General features: G+C 38.1%; 1 protein-coding gene across 5 annotated transcripts in view; it reads left to right on the top strand.

The window, feature by feature from the left end:
* The window catches only part of SLMAP (sarcolemma associated protein), a 44,228-nt gene that overhangs the window by 24,727 nt on the left and 2,835 nt on the right, over nt 1–16,666 (top strand). For 3 of the 5 annotated variants that reach the window (XM_009076568.1, XM_009076572.1, XM_009076569.1), the window contains 6 exons: nt 3,973–4,095; nt 4,853–4,927; nt 8,763–9,083; nt 10,326–10,443; nt 12,624–12,795; nt 14,209–14,343. In XM_009076568.1, the coding sequence (XP_009074816.1) occupies nt 3,973–4,095; nt 4,853–4,927; nt 8,763–9,083; nt 10,326–10,443; nt 12,624–12,795; nt 14,209–14,343 (944 nt within the window). The remainder of the gene's footprint in view (nt 1–3,972; nt 4,096–4,852; nt 4,928–8,762; nt 9,084–10,325; nt 10,444–12,623; nt 12,796–14,208; nt 14,344–16,666) is intronic. The other 2 variants (XM_009076570.1, XM_009076573.1) reach the window with 1 other exon arrangement.

Here is a 16,666-nt window from a genome sequence, read left to right on the forward strand (position 1 = left end):
AGAAATATCTGTACAATGAATCATTTGCCCTTATTATTATTTTGAAGAGCCTACAAAGCCAAAGTTTTGTTGGAGTTTTTTTCAGAGAGCTGCTTAATGTGCCTGACTTTGTCCTAAAAAGGATCTTATTTGCCACAGAAGGTCTTTCAAGTGGATTTGTTATGCAGTGATATAATTAAGGAAGAGTGAGAAGATTTCTGATCTGGCAGCTATTTGGAATGCGGAAACGGCCGCTGGAAAAGGCAGAGGTCTTGCTGGAGTTTACAAAACAAATTAACACAACAAGGAAAGTATGAGACTTCTAATTGATGTAGTTTCCTCCAAATATTTTCCATCAAAAATTTTCTGTCATCAAATTTTCAGGATTTGATTCAACTTTCCACAAGTCAGAGTCTGTCAAACAGGGCAAAGGGGAAAGCTGACACAGATGAATTGGCTTTTTTTTTCCACCTATGGGGTAAATTATTTTATTAGACATTCATAACAGTTCCTTGGACACTGCTGTTTAAACAGACTGTTTGTGGCTGCTTATTGCCAAGTTAAGGTAAATGTTAAACAGATGGAAAGAAGCAATAAATGTCACTGGAAGGTTAGTAATCTTGTTCTTATCAGCATCCCTTTGTGTTCATAGTAACTCTAAGGCTGACCCATGGGATGTTAACAGAAAGTGTTTTCAGTTGAGGGTTTGAGGAATAGTGGTAGTTTACACAGGAAGTTTTAAAAATCAGCAATAGGCTGCTGATTCAGAAAGTTTGGGAACCATTTTTCACGTTACAATAATCAGGTACCTGATTTTGAGTATATAGTACAGTTTCCTTCATGTGGATCTTCCAAAGCTCAAGAAAACTCAGTCTGTGTGACTTCACTGGAGTACCCTGAAAATTGTCTTCTGAATAGCCTGAGAAATCCTGCAAAATTCTGGAAGTGAGTTACTGTGGGACTTGGAGAGATACCAGCCTGCTCAGAAAGCTGCTTCCATGTGCCAGGCACGTACAGATGAGGGATCAGCTGAGACCACAGCCTGTGTGTGGTTCTGCATTGTCTTTGTTACCAAAACACAAGTGTGAAGGCAAACTTAGAAGCAGAGCTCTGTTAGTATCTTTGTTTTTGCAAATACTAGTTTTAAAATTTTTTTAAATACATGTTTTTCCTTTGGATGTATTGAAATTTTACTTTATAGGTCCTAAAATTGGAAACAATTCCTTCACACACTGTCATCATCTGTAATGGTTTGGGAATGGTCATATTCCTCAAAACAGACCCATGGGTTAGACTTCTTTTCTTAAGCTAGAGTGAAAAAGAAATTTTTGTGTGCTATGGGATGTATTTAAAACAATATTTTAAATGTAAAAGTTTTTTAATATGATTGTAAGCAATTTTTGACTTACCAGTAGAGTCAGTGTTAAGGGAAACATTGTGTGAAACAAAGTGGTGTTAATTAGGAATGTTTCTTGGAACGTGGCAAACAACTTGATCACAGGTCCATGAGCTAGAAGAAATGAATGAGGGTTTTTAAGCTGCTGCATTTGACCTTATTTTTAATTCAATTTTTTTTGACACCTTCTTGTAATAACTCCTGAGCCTTCCCTAAGAACAGTTAGTGTAAAACTGAATACTTCTGGAAATTGCTCATACACTTTTTTTCTATTTGCAGCCTTTTACATTGATTCTCAAAGCAGCTTTTTGTGGTCTGAATTTGCTTCTTAAGGGAACTGATTCTTAACATGATGATATTTAGTAGTTTTAGTATTTATAAATAGAACTATCCTACTCACTGAAGAATTATTTTTCTAACTACAGTTAGTACAGAAATGGTGTTGGCTTTGAACTAAAAGACATTAAAGGAATTTTCAGTTTGGGCAGGACTGAAAAGCTAATATTTTCTTGTGCTTATATTACTTGACTTTTGATTTAGAAGCATGTCAGGTAAATGAAAATTCCCCTTTTGTGCTGGAGTAGGAAAGAGTTTTTACCTCGGTTGTGCCTTTGCTGTACTGATTATAATGTCCCTTAAATTGAGCCTCTTGTCTCCTTTGAAGCAGTACTGTCTTTTATGATGTTTGCTTTCATTGACTAGAAAACACTGTCCACCAGAGAGTTCATTTGGGGTGTCTGTTGTTGGATTTGAGACACTGCTTCTTTATCAGGCATGATTTGAGCATAATTTGTCAACTTCCTCAACCATTTCTTCTGAAAACTCTCATTAAGGAGGGTTGAAAGTCTAATTGCCCCAAGTCTTCATCCATGAGAAACTAAGAACAAAACATATTCAGTAAAGACAAACTTGGATTTGGAACTAATAAACTATAAAACAAAGTATTTGGATGAAATATGTAGTCCTCTCTGTTCTTTCTGCTCTCATAATTTTGTTCTGAAAAAGTCTAAAAGCACATATGTGTCCTCAGCTCTACTCGATCCCACCAAGTCATTACTGTGAGAATGGGAAAATCAGCCCCTTTTCGTACAGAGATGCAATAGGAGTACTTCAGCATTATTTTTAAACTAAGAGAATAGGAAGAAAGTTCATAGCTTCTTTATTGGTAACACATAGAGTCCAATATGAATGTTAAAAGTGTAGTGATGAACTCAACTGTAGCTTTTTTTTCCTTGTTAGTGAAAGGTTCAGACAAGCAAAGTAATATTTTATTCTAAGCCTTTATCTTCAATCTATATGGTCTATAGCTGTAGACCTTTATTAACCAGGTAGCTGTGTAACACATGCACCTTTTGTTCTCTCTCTCCCATGTTTCACAGCTGCACTTCTTTCACTGCTTCCCCTCCTTTACCTTTCTCACCAAACAAGTTTTATATCAAGTTTTAGCTCTCTACTTGTGGAGTTTATTGGTGCTGTTTGTGCCTGTTGAAAGGTCTGTTTCTGCACAGACACTGCTTAAGGAAAACCTAGTGAATGAGTTTCCTGGATGCAGTCAGTTCCTGGCATTGCACATGCCTTGCAGACTGGAATGTTGTTGTCTTTGTTCCTGCATCGAGTTTCTAGTGTGTGCCCAGTAGAGGATACTGCTATTAGTTGCAAATACTTATTTTTCCTCTTTTAAATTCCTTCAGAACTTCAGCTATAAAAGTATTTAATTTGCCTGTAATGGCAGGTCATCTCTTATAAGCCCAAGAGGCATTTAATAGGGATTTTAGCTAATACAAAATTTATGGGGAAGAGCAAATATTTTTATTTAGAGTTTAAATAACGTGCATAGGTATCTGATCGTATTAAAGATATACCTAATATTGTAAGACATAGTGAGGAAAAAATGCAGGGCAAAATTTATCTTAGTGTTCACTTAAGGCCACTAAATGAAATAAGGAGGGCTGAACTGTTCTTCTCTTTCTTCATTTTCAGTTAGATGATTTCCCTTAATTTTTCCTTTCCTTGTTGCAGTCCCCAGAGGGAGAGGGGGAGGCCAGGGCTGGCATGGTGGCTAGGGATTGGCAGTAGAAAAGCACTTAATAGCAGCTTTTTGCCTAAGCTGGTGCAGCTGACTGGCATTAGCAGCATCACAGGCTGGCGGGGCGGGATGGTGCCCAGCGGCGCTGGTACGTGTGCTGGGAGCAGGGTGGGCTGGGGAGGAGTGGGGTCATTGCTAGGGGCTACAGTAGCTTCTTTTAAAAAGAGACAAGTTGTAAACACAGTCAAGGATTGTTTTATGCTCGTTGTTCATTGTTCTTGTCAATCCAGAACCCCATTCCAAGCTATACAGTGGTTTTAAAAACTCTAATTCTTGTTTGGTTTTTTTTGTTTTATACTGCATGTTATATATAATGAATGTATTTAAGTTTGCATATGTTTTGTTCCTTTTTATAAGTATATTAATGTTTTTGCTAATATTTGCCTAATCCAGCGTTGAGTTTACTTTAACTAACTATGGAAGATGTGAGTAAAAAGTCGCCAGTATCACACGGTAGTGCGAATGAACCTGTTGTAGAAATTTTGATTTAAAGAAAATATTCTTTTATCAGATGAATTGCAGGGTGCACAATCAGAGACTGAGGCTAAGCAAGAAATTCAGCAACTGCACAAGGAGCTGATTGAAGCCCAAGAGCTAGCTAGAACAAGTAAACAAAAATGCTTTGAACTTCAAGGTGAGACCCAGATCAACTTGGTTGTGTAGGGTGTTGATTAAAGTTGTGTTTATTAGATAGTCTTAGAAGGGGTCCAATTTTGCTGTCTGTCTCTTAGATAAATTTGGTTCATAGCATTCACATCTCCTGCACAGAATGTCAGAAACTTTTTTTTTTCTAAACTTTATATGCAGTTCAATTCAGCTCTTTTTCAGTCAAAGTAAACGAACATGTTTTCTTAGTATTGAATACATACTTGAGCTCCATATATTTAATCCTTATAAAATGTAGTCATAAACAGATACTCATTAATCTGGATTTCAGTCAGATAATGCACATATCTTCAGTGGTAGTTCTTTGTTTAGATCAGATATGTAGGTCTATCATTATCCTCAGCAAAATTGTGGGTTGCTGTTGACAGGAAATACTATAGCCCAGTTCAATTGCATATTGTTCAGTGTTCTTTATGGGGTGTAGTTACAGCTTTGTTTTTTCTCCTCCCACACCAGTTTGCAGTTAGCACACTTGGAGTTTTCAGATCAGGCAACAGATTACATTAATTTCAAATTAATTGTAATACTACCTCAGTAATGGAATGGTGTCTTAATATTAACTTGTATTAAACTACTTACACAGCTACTAGCCTTCATAACTTCCTGAAATAATATGTTTGTTTAATCCTTTCATTTAAGGGGAAGTTGTGACTAAAATTAATTGCACAGCTGATAAACATGTTACTAACAAAAACTCCTGGGCATGTTTTCACCTTTACTTATAGCACTGTTGGAAGAAGAGAGAAAAGCATATCGAGTGCAAGTTGAAGAATCTAACAAGCAAATAAATGCTCTGCAAGGTAAGAATTTATTTTTTTCACCCCACTCCTTAGGGAAAACATATAACTTTGTTTCTGTGGCATCATAATTGAGTGTATGTTTTAAATCTGATTTCTTTCACCATCTCTTTGAATTTTATTGTGGAGTGTTTTCTGTCAGTTCTTGTGGTTCTAATTATAACTTAGAAAATGCAAAAGATGTAATGGGTAATAGGTACCTCTTCATGTCTCTTCAGTCTTTCTCAGTTCTGAATGATCCAGGGATTCTTCCTGTGGCTGCCTTCAGAGTACTCAGGAGGTTCAGCCTGTTTGTGCTACTTGGTCTCTTCACTTCATTGTAGGATCCTCTTGAAGAAATTTTTCATCCAGATCTGCATCCAAGCTCAGAGCATACAATGAAATCTCTGCAGCAGAGACAGTGTCTGTGGTTTTGGGGAAAATGATATCACCAATCATACTCTTCTCATCCCAAAATCATTATAGCAGAACGTAATCCCACGATTTACATAACTTCTGTGTCACATATCCTCTGTCACGTTAACTTGTCATCCGGTGCATGTGAGTGAGCTCATTCACCAAGAGTCTGTCTAGCCTTAAAACCACTAAGGGTTACATTATGTTGTGACTTCCTCAGAGCAAGCATTAATTTGAACAACTACTCAGCCATTGATTGCATTGAAAGTTGGGAGATTCCTACCTTGGATCTTGGTCAGCATATCGTTTGGTTTGGACCCAGAAGTGGTTAGAAGGCAGATGGGCAGACATGCAGATGGACTGACAGTCCTGACTTCCTTAGGAAGTTAAAATAGCACTAGCAAATGTATTTTCTGGGCAGTAGCTTGTTGTGAAATGTGGTACTTGTCCTGTACCAGTTACACTGAGAAACCTGTGTAATAACACTGTTGTTATGTGCATGGCAGCAAGGGATATCTACATTTTGTGCCATTGCTCCTGTAAGAAGAAGAAGCTTTCAGAGTGCTCATCTTCAGAGCAAGAGGAGCAATTTAATTTTGAATGTTACCCTGCTAATAATGACAATTCTCCAAGTAGCAAATGCTGTAACAAAAGTTAGAAAATAGAATTTGATAGTTAATTCTGTTCAGGAAAAAAAGAAAATTTTTTTCTTCTCAATAAAAGAGAATCAAAGCAGAAGCTTGACAGAGCCAGACTTAACTGCAAGATGCCTCTTGTCAGTTCAGTGGGTTTTTGTTTTCTGGATCCGTCTCAAGTGACGTCTTGCTAATGTTTCCTCCTCCATTGTAGTTCAGAATGTTCTGATGTTCATTGTATGCTTGCTGCTTCCCAAAATTTTAGGGTGTGACGCATCTCTCAATTTGGGAAAAGTTGTCAGGATTCTCCCTTGGCAGTCACTGTGAACTGTAGGGAAGGAAAGAAAAAAACAACTTGGCAACTTCATGCAGTAACATTTCTTGAAGTACTTCCATGGAATCAATGTTTTTGGCCGGCCAGTGCTGCATGGCTTAATGTGTTTGTCACAGAGAAGAGAAAGTGCCACAGAAACAAACGAGATCTTGTCTCTGCGTGTGAAGTTTGTTAGATGAACAGATAGGTAGAGCAAGAAAATTCAACTAACTTGTCATTACTTATTTTAAAAAAATAAAAGAAGTGAGGCATTCAGTTTGGATGAGGTAATGGCTTACATAAACAAGAGATGTAATGGAAGTTTTCTTTCTAATTGCCCTTTCAAATTACATCCAGTGCTTCAGAAACCATTCCAGTATTCTTAGTAGTAATTTTCCTGTGTAAGTCATTTCTACAACTCCACAAAGCTTTAGAAACTCTTGGGTATCTTTGGATTTTCAGTCATACTGTGCTTGTTTTCCCACCTGAACATTTAAAGGGAGAGTTGTCCATCAACAAAGCAGGCAGAAGAAAAGAACACATTTCTTTGAGATGCTGCCAATACCAAGGAGCAGGAGTTTAGCTTGGCTTGATAAAGAAAACAATGTCAGGAAGATATGCTTTGAAAAAGTCGTTCCTTTGCTCATTAATAGGCACCTGCTGTATTAGCAGGTCATAGTTCTTTGTGGTTTAGAGCATATTATTTTGGCAGGTTTAAGGCTTCTAATGTAAGGATACATGGAAAGGCAGTTGGTGATACAGGTTGTTCTGTCAGGTTGTTCTCATCCATTACTTCATTAATAGCAAGTGTTAGTGTAAGCTTGTAGAAACTATTTTCAAACAAATGGGGTGGTAGTAAGCCTCATGTTGTTCACATATATTTAAAACCCCATCATGATGCAAATGTTTTTGTTATAGAACAGGATAGGCTGTTTCATCTTACACAGAGCTGCTGTGAAATTTAACTAACTGTTGTCTATAATAGCTCTTAGCCATTGCTGCATATGATACCTATCAGATTTTTTCCCATGCTGTCTATTTCTTCCAAAGTGGGGTGTGGGGTAGTTTATGTAATGAGCTAAATGTCTTGGTGGAGCCTGTTTAGAGGGCAAAAGAAGTTGAGGGTTTTTTCTTCTTCTGTGTACATCAGCTAAGTCAAGTTCCTAGTTTGTACCAGTGTATGAATTCTTTTTATGTTACTGTACATGTAGTTACTGAAAAACATCAAGTATAATTGTCATGAAAGTTCCAAGTCTCTTGAACACCTTTGATGCTATATCAGTTTACATCAAGGCTCACTCACATTCTCCCTGTCAAGTTCTGTAACGGATTGAGAAGGCAAAAATAAATAAAAGTAATCTAGGAAGGTAACTCAGCCTTGGTTATCCTCCCCATGCTTTCCACTGTCCTCATTTTGCCCTTTGCTTCTGAAACATAAACCTTTAAATGTGTAATTCTGACCCTCTGCAGTATCTTCCATTAGGTTTTCAAGTGCTGTTAAGAATTTTACCTTCATCAATTTCATGATTGCTTTTTCACATGTTAAAATAATGAAATACATGTGAACTCTGATGTGTTCTTTGAAAAGTAAAACAAACCCACAGCAAATTAAACCCTTTGCTCCCATCAGTCAGGGTTTTAGCTGTAGTTTTGTTGTTCTTTCTTTCATACTTCCCTTTGCTCTGTGCTGTACTTGTTTTCCCAAGTGTTTGCACTGGATTCTGTTTGCATGTGTGTTTATGAGAAGTTGTGCTCAGAGATGCCTTTAGTAATAGTTTTGGATGGGAATAATTTCTAAGGTTTGCTTCATGCAGAAATGTCAAGTAGCCCAGTGTGTATGTCACTGCTGGACATGTTCAATGAGCTGCTCAAGGACCTTCTCCTAGCCCAGTATATTTGGTGCAGATGTCTCTTTCAATTCCAAATTCATCTCATGCTTTGAAAAATGCTTTTTGCAAAGGAGTCATGTTTATGTCCTCTACTATGTGTTGAGAAGGGAGTAGAAATTAGACTCTGTGCCTCAAATATTTATAGACATCACAAGTTAACTGCTGAACAGGCAGACATTTCCAGAGTGGCTTTGCAAACGTTCGACTTGTCACAGAAGCTTTCTTGCTTTTCCTCTTGGTCTTGAAAGCCCCAAATGTCCTTGTTCTATAATACTTGTTTTGATTACAGTGAAGTTGGATCTAAATCTTGGTTTCAGATTTTGGAGAGTTGCTTTAATATTCCACACACCACACAGCCTTGTCGAAGAAAGCTTTGTCCTGACATAATTTCTGTTTCTTGTGACTGTATTACAGGACCCACGTACATGCCTCTCTAAGGGCACGGCACTTGACAGGATTTTATTTTTTCAGTTGCATTAGGCTTCCTTCTTCCTTTCATCTTCTGCTTTAGTCCTTTAATCCAAAATGGGAAAGAGAGTTAGGTTTTTTCAGTTTTTCTGTAAATACAGTTTTAAAAAATACGAACATTTATATCTCGTCTCCAGCTCAGTTGCGAAGGTTACAAGAAGAAATCGAGAACCTTCGTAAGGAAAAGGAGAAGGAAATTTCAACCACTCGGAATGAACTAGTCAGTGCTCAGAATGAGATTCTGTCCCTTCAACAAGTCGCAGAAAAAGCAGCGTCAGAGCGAGATACAGACATTTCTGCACTGCAGGCAGAGCTGCAGACGGTGCGAGCGGAACTCGAACGGTGGCGGAAAGATGCTTCAGATTATGAGAAGGAAATTGTCAGTCTGCAGGCCAGTTTTCAGCTCCGATGTCAGCAGTGTGAGGATCAGCAGAAGGAAGAGGCCACTCGCCTGAAAGGTATCTGCTTGTACAAATGTCACACAGCAGTGCTAACAGCATCCGTAACCCGTGTGAACGGCAGCTACTCAAATAATTGTCCCTTTGCGGTCACTTACTGTGTCTAGATATGTGCACGTGTGGGTTTGTGTATGTGTATCAAGGCTTGTAATGTTCCAAAAGCTGTTAATTGTTAATTATGCCTCAATTAGCTTAGGTACACTTCAATATCAGCAATAGACCAAGTATAATTCCACTTAGAAAAGCTGGAAAGCTTTTACTGTTTGAGAGGTTCATACTGCCATAGATTTCCAAGAGGAGCTGTGTAACTTCTGTAGAATTTAAACCCATGAAGAGGTAGCTTCTGACCTTTTAATTCTTCTAGCAAAGCTTCACTTGAGACAAATGACTGTATTTTATGGCTTAATGAAACTGATGACACCATCTCATTGTTGACAAAAATGTGAAAATTAAGGCGTTATCCTGGATGCATGATGCAGAGATATAAAAACGTGCTGTTCTGAGGAAGCATGGGCTGCTTTTAGGCTCATTCCTTTGTGCTTTCCTTTGCTTGCAATGCACCCACACCTCATGAGGACAGGTTGAGAGCTGCTACTCCAGGCCTATAGCTTCAGGTCTTGGACAATCTGCTAACAGAGTTCAAAAGCTCATGCTGAGTTTTGTCACAGAGAAACTGGCAAATATAAAATATGTTTTAAATTCTGAATTGGTTAATCTTTGTGCAATTGTCAAAGAAGCCTTCTTCCAGTTCAAATTCTGGTCTCTGTATTATTAGGATGTGTATAACATTGACTTTTGTCTCTATTACCAGGGACTGATTTGTTTCAAAGATTTCATTTTCACTCTCAATTGTTTTAAACATTCTGTTCCTCATAACAGAGACATAGACTAGTCATTCTTCTTGTTTGCTGTTTTCAAGCCTGGGAAATAATTGTCTTCAAATATGCTTTTCTATCACTGTTTCTAAAATACTGGAGTAGACACATAAATAGATTGTTTTCTACTCCTTTGTGCCTTAGAAAAAACTTGCATAGAAATAAAATTGCCTGTTTAATGGTCCACAAACCTCCTAACAGTAGAAGATACTGTACTGTTTTATAGGTGCTCATCATGTGACATCATGACAAACATATATTTGATATTTATGACTGATATCAGCTTTTCCTCCATTTATTAGCTGGTGACACTTGAAGCAGTTGTGAAACAATTTTGCTCATTTGAATTATATTTTATTCATTGCAGGTGAACTCGAAAAACTGAAGACAGAGTGCATTGCTCTGGAGGCTGAATGTGCTAAACTAAGGAAGGAAAATACTTCACTTACATCCGAACTTCAGCGACAAGAGAAGGAGCTTTCTAGGTAAGGCACAGTGAATTTGTCTAGGAGGTATTTTATAGTAGCTGAAGGGTTTTGTTTTGTTGGTTTTTTCCTCACAAAAGAGGTACTAAATATCTGATGGTGTTTGAATAAATTTATTGAGATTTTATTTGTATCAGAACGCTTTCATGTAAAACTGTTACACCAAGTTATTTTTTGTTTTGCAGATACTTTTGTATTACTTATCAGTCATGTTATAGCATTTAGCATGACTGACTTTGGTGCTTTTCATAAGAACTTGGAAGTATGCTTTGTGCAAGTATTTAGACTCAGCAGTTATCCTTCTGCTTAAAATATAATAAACCACATAAATTTCCTAACCTCAAATTTTCTGTGCCCAAGATGGTAAATGATTCTCAAACAGTAGTGTGTCTGGTGGAAGCCTCACAGATGAAAGAGTAATGTCAGAAACTGTGTCCTGTATCATGTTTTGCTTAATGGAAGAATACAAATCTTTCTATTACAAGGGTCATATTATCTTTTGGGAGGGATTTTAGAGTGCAGGAGAACTGGTATTGTGCTGTATTTCTTCTGCTATTTGAGCACATAGAAGCGTAGAATTTTAGGGGTTTGAATGGACCTTAGAGATCATCTAGTCTCAACCACCTGCCCTGGGCAGAGACACCTCCCACCAGAGCAGGCTGCTCAAGGCTTCATCCATCCTGGCCTTGAACACTGCCAGGGTTGGGGCATCCATAGCCTCCCTGGGCAACCTGTACCAGTGTCTCACCACCCTCACAAGAAAAAAAAACTTCTTTCTAATATCCAACCTAAACTTCCCCTCCTTCAATTTGAACCCATTACCCTTTGTCCTATCACTGCACTTCCTACCACAGAGTCCCTCACCAGCTCCTCGTAGCCCCTTCAGATATTGAAAAGTTGCTATGAGGTCTCCACACAGTCTTCTCTTCTCCAGGCTGAACAGCCCCAACTTCCTCAGTCTGTCCTCATAGGGGAGGTGCTCCAGTTCTCTTGGCAACTTTGTGGCCTCCACTGGACTTGGTCCATCAGTTCTCTGTCCTCCTTACATCAAGGGCACCAGAACTGCACACAGTGTTCCAGGTGGGGTCTCCACACAGTCTTCTCTTCTCCAGGCTGAACAGCCCCAACTCCCTCAGCCTGTAATCACAGGGGAGATGGTCCAGTGCTCTGACCAACTTCGTGGCCTCCTCTGGACTTGCATTATCCCTTTCTGTCTGGTGTCCATGTTGTTCTTCATGGCACTTACATTGCCAAAGGCAATCTAAATCTTCTGCCTGGAAGTAACTTCCCTCTTGTCCATTCATCTGCCATTTTTGTTGTTGTTTCAGATATTGGAATTTAATTCACAGACTAAGCATGGGACAACAACCTTGTTTTGTTGTAGGTCTGAATTTTACCATAATGCTTAGATATCTGTGTGGTCTTTTTTCCCTTCTGACTTCCTTACCTTTGTAAGATCCCATAAAAAATTGGAAATGTCCCAGAGTAAAACACTTTTACAAGTAATATGTCACTTTTCAGGAATCAAACCTTTCTTTTTTGATCCATTATGCCCTGATTTCTGTGTTTTTTCATACACAAGGTCACACCAGAAATTAGAGGATTTGCGTAATGGAGGTGTGCAAGATCTTTCCCTTATTTTTCTTTGTCTTGCATAGGCACAAATTAACCCTCTTTCGTTATTACATTGATGTTTGTAATGGCTTAATTGAGAGCTTTCTATGATTCTGACAACTGTACTTAACAGCTGAAGAATATACTAGCTATTACCTTATGTATGTGGAGTAAGCAGAAACGTGCAGACAAGTGGAATCCTTCTCACACCCTTGGGCAGACTTCTCATTCCAAATTTGTTTCAAAGTACTTTGGAGTATGTCGTGAACATTTAGTGAATAATAAATTGTAAAATAAGAAACTAAAAATGAGTTATAAATAAGTTATAGACTGTGGTTAATTATAGACACTAAGCTGTGAAGATACATTTAAAAGCAAGACTCTGGCCCGTCATTTGTGTCAGTGCTCTGTGCAGGGAGACAGTAATCTGTACTTCTGTGATTGCTCTAAGCTGATACTAAATAGCATATTAAATGAAAATAGTGTGTGAAGCTTTAGAGGATGAAAAGTGCCTGTTTGTTTACATTTAAAACACATTAAGGAATCAATTGGGTTCTGTTTTTCAGCTCTCAGAAACAGAGTTTAGCGCTAACCAGCGACATAAGTGTTCTTGAAATGTCTCGGAAGGAACTTGAAATTCAGATGGGATCTTTGAGAGAAAAACATCAACGGGATGCAGCCAGTCTGAAAACTCAGCTCAGTGAAGCTGAGAGTCAAGCAAAAGATGTTCAGAAAGAGGTAACACAAAATATTGTTTCCATTTTGAGAGGATGTAGTGCCCAGTGATTGAGTTTCAAGCTAAAAGAAAAGTTTTCTAGTAATGAAAAAGATTTATAGTAAGGAAATGTTTTAATACTTTGATTACAAGCACTTTCACTGGTAGCTAGCAAAATGTAAACTAGGAGTTAATGCTAAAAAGTGAGATTTCAGGTAAAATTGCTTTCCTGTTTTGGGAACTTGCTAAACTTTAATTTCATGCATTACCTTAGTGAATTTACTTCTAAGTTGTTCAGAGAGGTAAACCTTTACTGAGAGTCTTCCTGAACATCATAGTTTAGAGTTTCATTAGCTGTTACAAGTCAAAATTAATTCTTTTTAGTGAGTCTGACCTTCCTAGTTTGACTGAAACTCTGTATTTGACAATGGGTCTACACATTCTTTATGGGGATCTCTTTTCACCTTACTGGATCACAGGACTGCTGAAGATGGTTAGCAAGTGCATAAGGAAAAGCCAGAATTTTGGGAATGTATTACATCTCCCTAGCCTCTAAAGGTTATGTCTGGGAGAGGGGCATAGTATCCCAACACTTACTTGCTTCCTCTTAGTTTCTTTTGCAGGCCTTTACTTTGCTGTTAATTCATCCATGTCACATTCCTCACAAGCTTCAGAATTTGAAAAACCCAGTCATGTTAGTCTGTGTTTTTGTAATCAGATGTATTTGTAAAGGTGCTTAATCTTCTAAACTTGTGGTAAATACCAGTACAGAAAGTCATTGGTTCTGTCCTTGCTAAGCCCTATCAGAGGACTGGTTGAAAGCTTGTGATCTGTGGAAAAAATATGGAATGTGGGTTTGAAAAGAAGTAGCTACATGTCCTATAGGAACATGTGTCACATTCATCAGTGCTGTTTGTACTGACCCACACTGTGGATTATGCCATGATAGTAACAAGGCATAATATTTTTTAATGCCTGCCTTGCCCTTATGTTTGAGTTTGCTGTGTGGGAAGAGAGTTTGATCTACCTCATACAGACTGTTGGTTTTTGAACCTATTTGATGGCATAGGTATTTAAGCTGCAGCCTAGATGTGAGACCACTGTTCACAGGTGAAGGACTTCTTGTTCCCCCCAGTGTCTTGCTCTGTCTTCATAGTTTTTACAGTCCTTTCCAAGGCAATAATGAATAATTGGTAGGAGAGATGAATTAAGGCCTTGCATTTGCTTTGTATTTCTTTGGGTTTAGTAATCTTAGTTGGGGGATTGCTTTAGAAAAAAAGACAAATCTAAATTTCCCCCTGCTTTTATGAGAAGAGAGTGTACTGATTCAAGGCGAGGTGCTCTAGGCAGATGACAGAAGGACACTGTACAATAAACTAATGTCAGCATGTGTTGGGTGTCCAGGGGTCCACAGACTGTTCTCTCTTTGTCCTTAGTATGAAAGAACACAGACTGTGCTCTCGGAGCTGAAGGCAAAGTATGAGGTGGCTGAACAAGAAAACCAGTCACTCGCGGAGGAGCTCAAACAATGTAAAGAAAACCTGAAGCTGCTACAAGAAAAAGGAAACAACGTAAGTCTGTATAGAATGTGTGGGGAGGTCAGGTTATGACTCTGGCAATTCTGTTGATTGAAGGCATGTGGAAGAATCAAATAGAAAAGGACAGACTTAAAAAATAAAATTAAAAGAAAGCCTGTGTACCATATTATATGCAAAATTCCCTTCTGGTACTACCTGTGCAAATTTGCAGGTCATTACAATGTTGCAGTTATGCATGAGAGTTAAATTTACAGTTGTATGGCAGTTTTAAGTATGTCCTTAGATATCTGATCTCTTGAAATCATGTGGCTTAAATACTAGTGAACCAGAACTAAATAAAAGTTTTTCATTTTGAAGGCTAATACAGAGATAAAAGCTGAGAAACCTATGTCAAATGAATGATCTTTTTCAAATGCTTTTATTTTATTAGTGTTTATTACTATGGATATTTCTTCCTTACTCCTGCTCATGCTACTTAACTGTGGTTATCCCTGATGGGCCTGTGCTTACAACAGTACAGTTCAACTGTCCTTTCTAGTCACTAATGAAAATACTGTTTCCTGTTGCAGTTAATTGGGAGGTTGTGTCATTGGAACTGACACAGCTAGGGACAAGGGGTTTTTTATACTGAGATTCTGAAAGCCTCCAAACGTTATAATGTGGTCACAGCCTTATTTTAGGTACCTTGCTCCCTGGGAGGGTTGATTTATTGTCTTCCTGTACTGCCTCTGTGGTCAGTGCAGGGCGAACAACTCCTGTAGGGGACAGTACAAAACAAGAGGATAATGAATGCTCTGTAATAGCCTTTTAGAAAACTCTGACTACAAAGGAAGTTTTACAGGTCACATCTTCCAAAATCAGCTGACTGCTAGAATGCTAGAAAATTGGTATAAATACTCTGTCCAGAATCAGTTACTGACTACAAACCTCTAACATCATGGAGCTGTCAAAGATACAAAGAATTCAGAGCCCTTCTCAGTTTTCCCAGCAATATAGTCAGGAATGTGATTTTATCATTCTCTTGGAACCTGATTCTTGCTCAGAATTCTTCTGCTGTGCTCAGGTAATACTGAGTTGCTTAAGTAGGCAGAAGTCAAAAACAACCAGCAAAAAACCTCACCCCATTTTAATAGAAGAGATCACACGGAATAAATACTTGTGAACGTGAGATTTTCTGCCCTGTTAAAAACCTTAACTCCAATTAAAATGATCAGTGGAAAAAGGGGGATAGTAGAGGGAAGAAATTCTATGAAGGGAATTGGAGCACCCAATGAAAGAGGAAAGGCTTGTAAGGTAAAGGAGATTTTAGGAAGAATTAGAGGTGAGTATTCAAATGAAATAAAAAAGCACAGCAGTTAGCAAAATCTGTTTCCAGGGGAGGAGTTAGTTAGGACAGTTGGAACCTGGAGGTCAAGGCATGATGAAGAGCATCCAGCCATATAAGGGCTTGCTGTTCAGCAAACATGACTCACAGTCAGTAATGTAAAACATATCCGTCTTGTGGACTATTTCAAACATTGTGGATCCTGGCTGAGTTCCAAGGTCAAATTTTTCAAGTGCCATTGTCCCCTTATGCTGCAATCATTATCTGCTATTTCATTTCCGAGGACAGAAAGTGACTTCCCACTGTGGGATTTATTCCTTTTTGCAGCCCATCTGTGTCTCAGTTTGCATATCCTCATATTCTAGTAAAAGATGCACATTTTTCTTGAAATACCTCATTAAATGCTCCTCAACAATTTGTTGAGGAGATTTGTTAAGTATTGTTAAGTTTGTGAGGGCGAAAATTTAATTGTTTGGAGGCAATTTCACTGAATGTGGTGGATATTCTTCGTTGGTTTCGTTTGCCAAGATGCCACAACCATGAATGTGTGTAACTTACCAAAAAAACCCCAAATCCACAGAACTGTTCAGTGAATTAACAAATGTTAGACAAGGCTTCTGTACTCTGTATGGAATGTCATTTAAATAATAAGCATTTATACTTAAGTTTTACTTCTAAAAAAATTACAGTGTCGTGTTCTTGAAACGCTTAGCAGTGTGGTGTACTACTTGTGCTTGCATGCTTGTAGTCACTGGTTACTTCTGATGCACTTTATGTGACAGATTTAATGATGTGAATGGTTTGAGAACATCAGCTGCTCTGGTTGATTTCAACTTCTGGCACTTTTTTGAGCACTGCTGTGATTATTTCTGCCAACATGCTTTCTGTGGGAAGGTGGCACTGTGATTTGTGGCACCAATGACACAAAAAATAATCTTGCATGAAAATGATTTCAATAGTTACACATTTTTATGTTAAAAATTTGCCTTGATTCAAAAAAAATTAATTGAATGGCAGAGACTCGATAACCTT

Source organism: Acanthisitta chloris, unplaced genomic scaffold, assembly GCF_000695815.1.
Source record: "Acanthisitta chloris isolate BGI_N310 unplaced genomic scaffold, ASM69581v1 scaffold9926, whole genome shotgun sequence".
In the NCBI taxonomy this organism is placed as follows: domain Eukaryota; kingdom Metazoa; phylum Chordata; class Aves; order Passeriformes; family Acanthisittidae; genus Acanthisitta; species Acanthisitta chloris.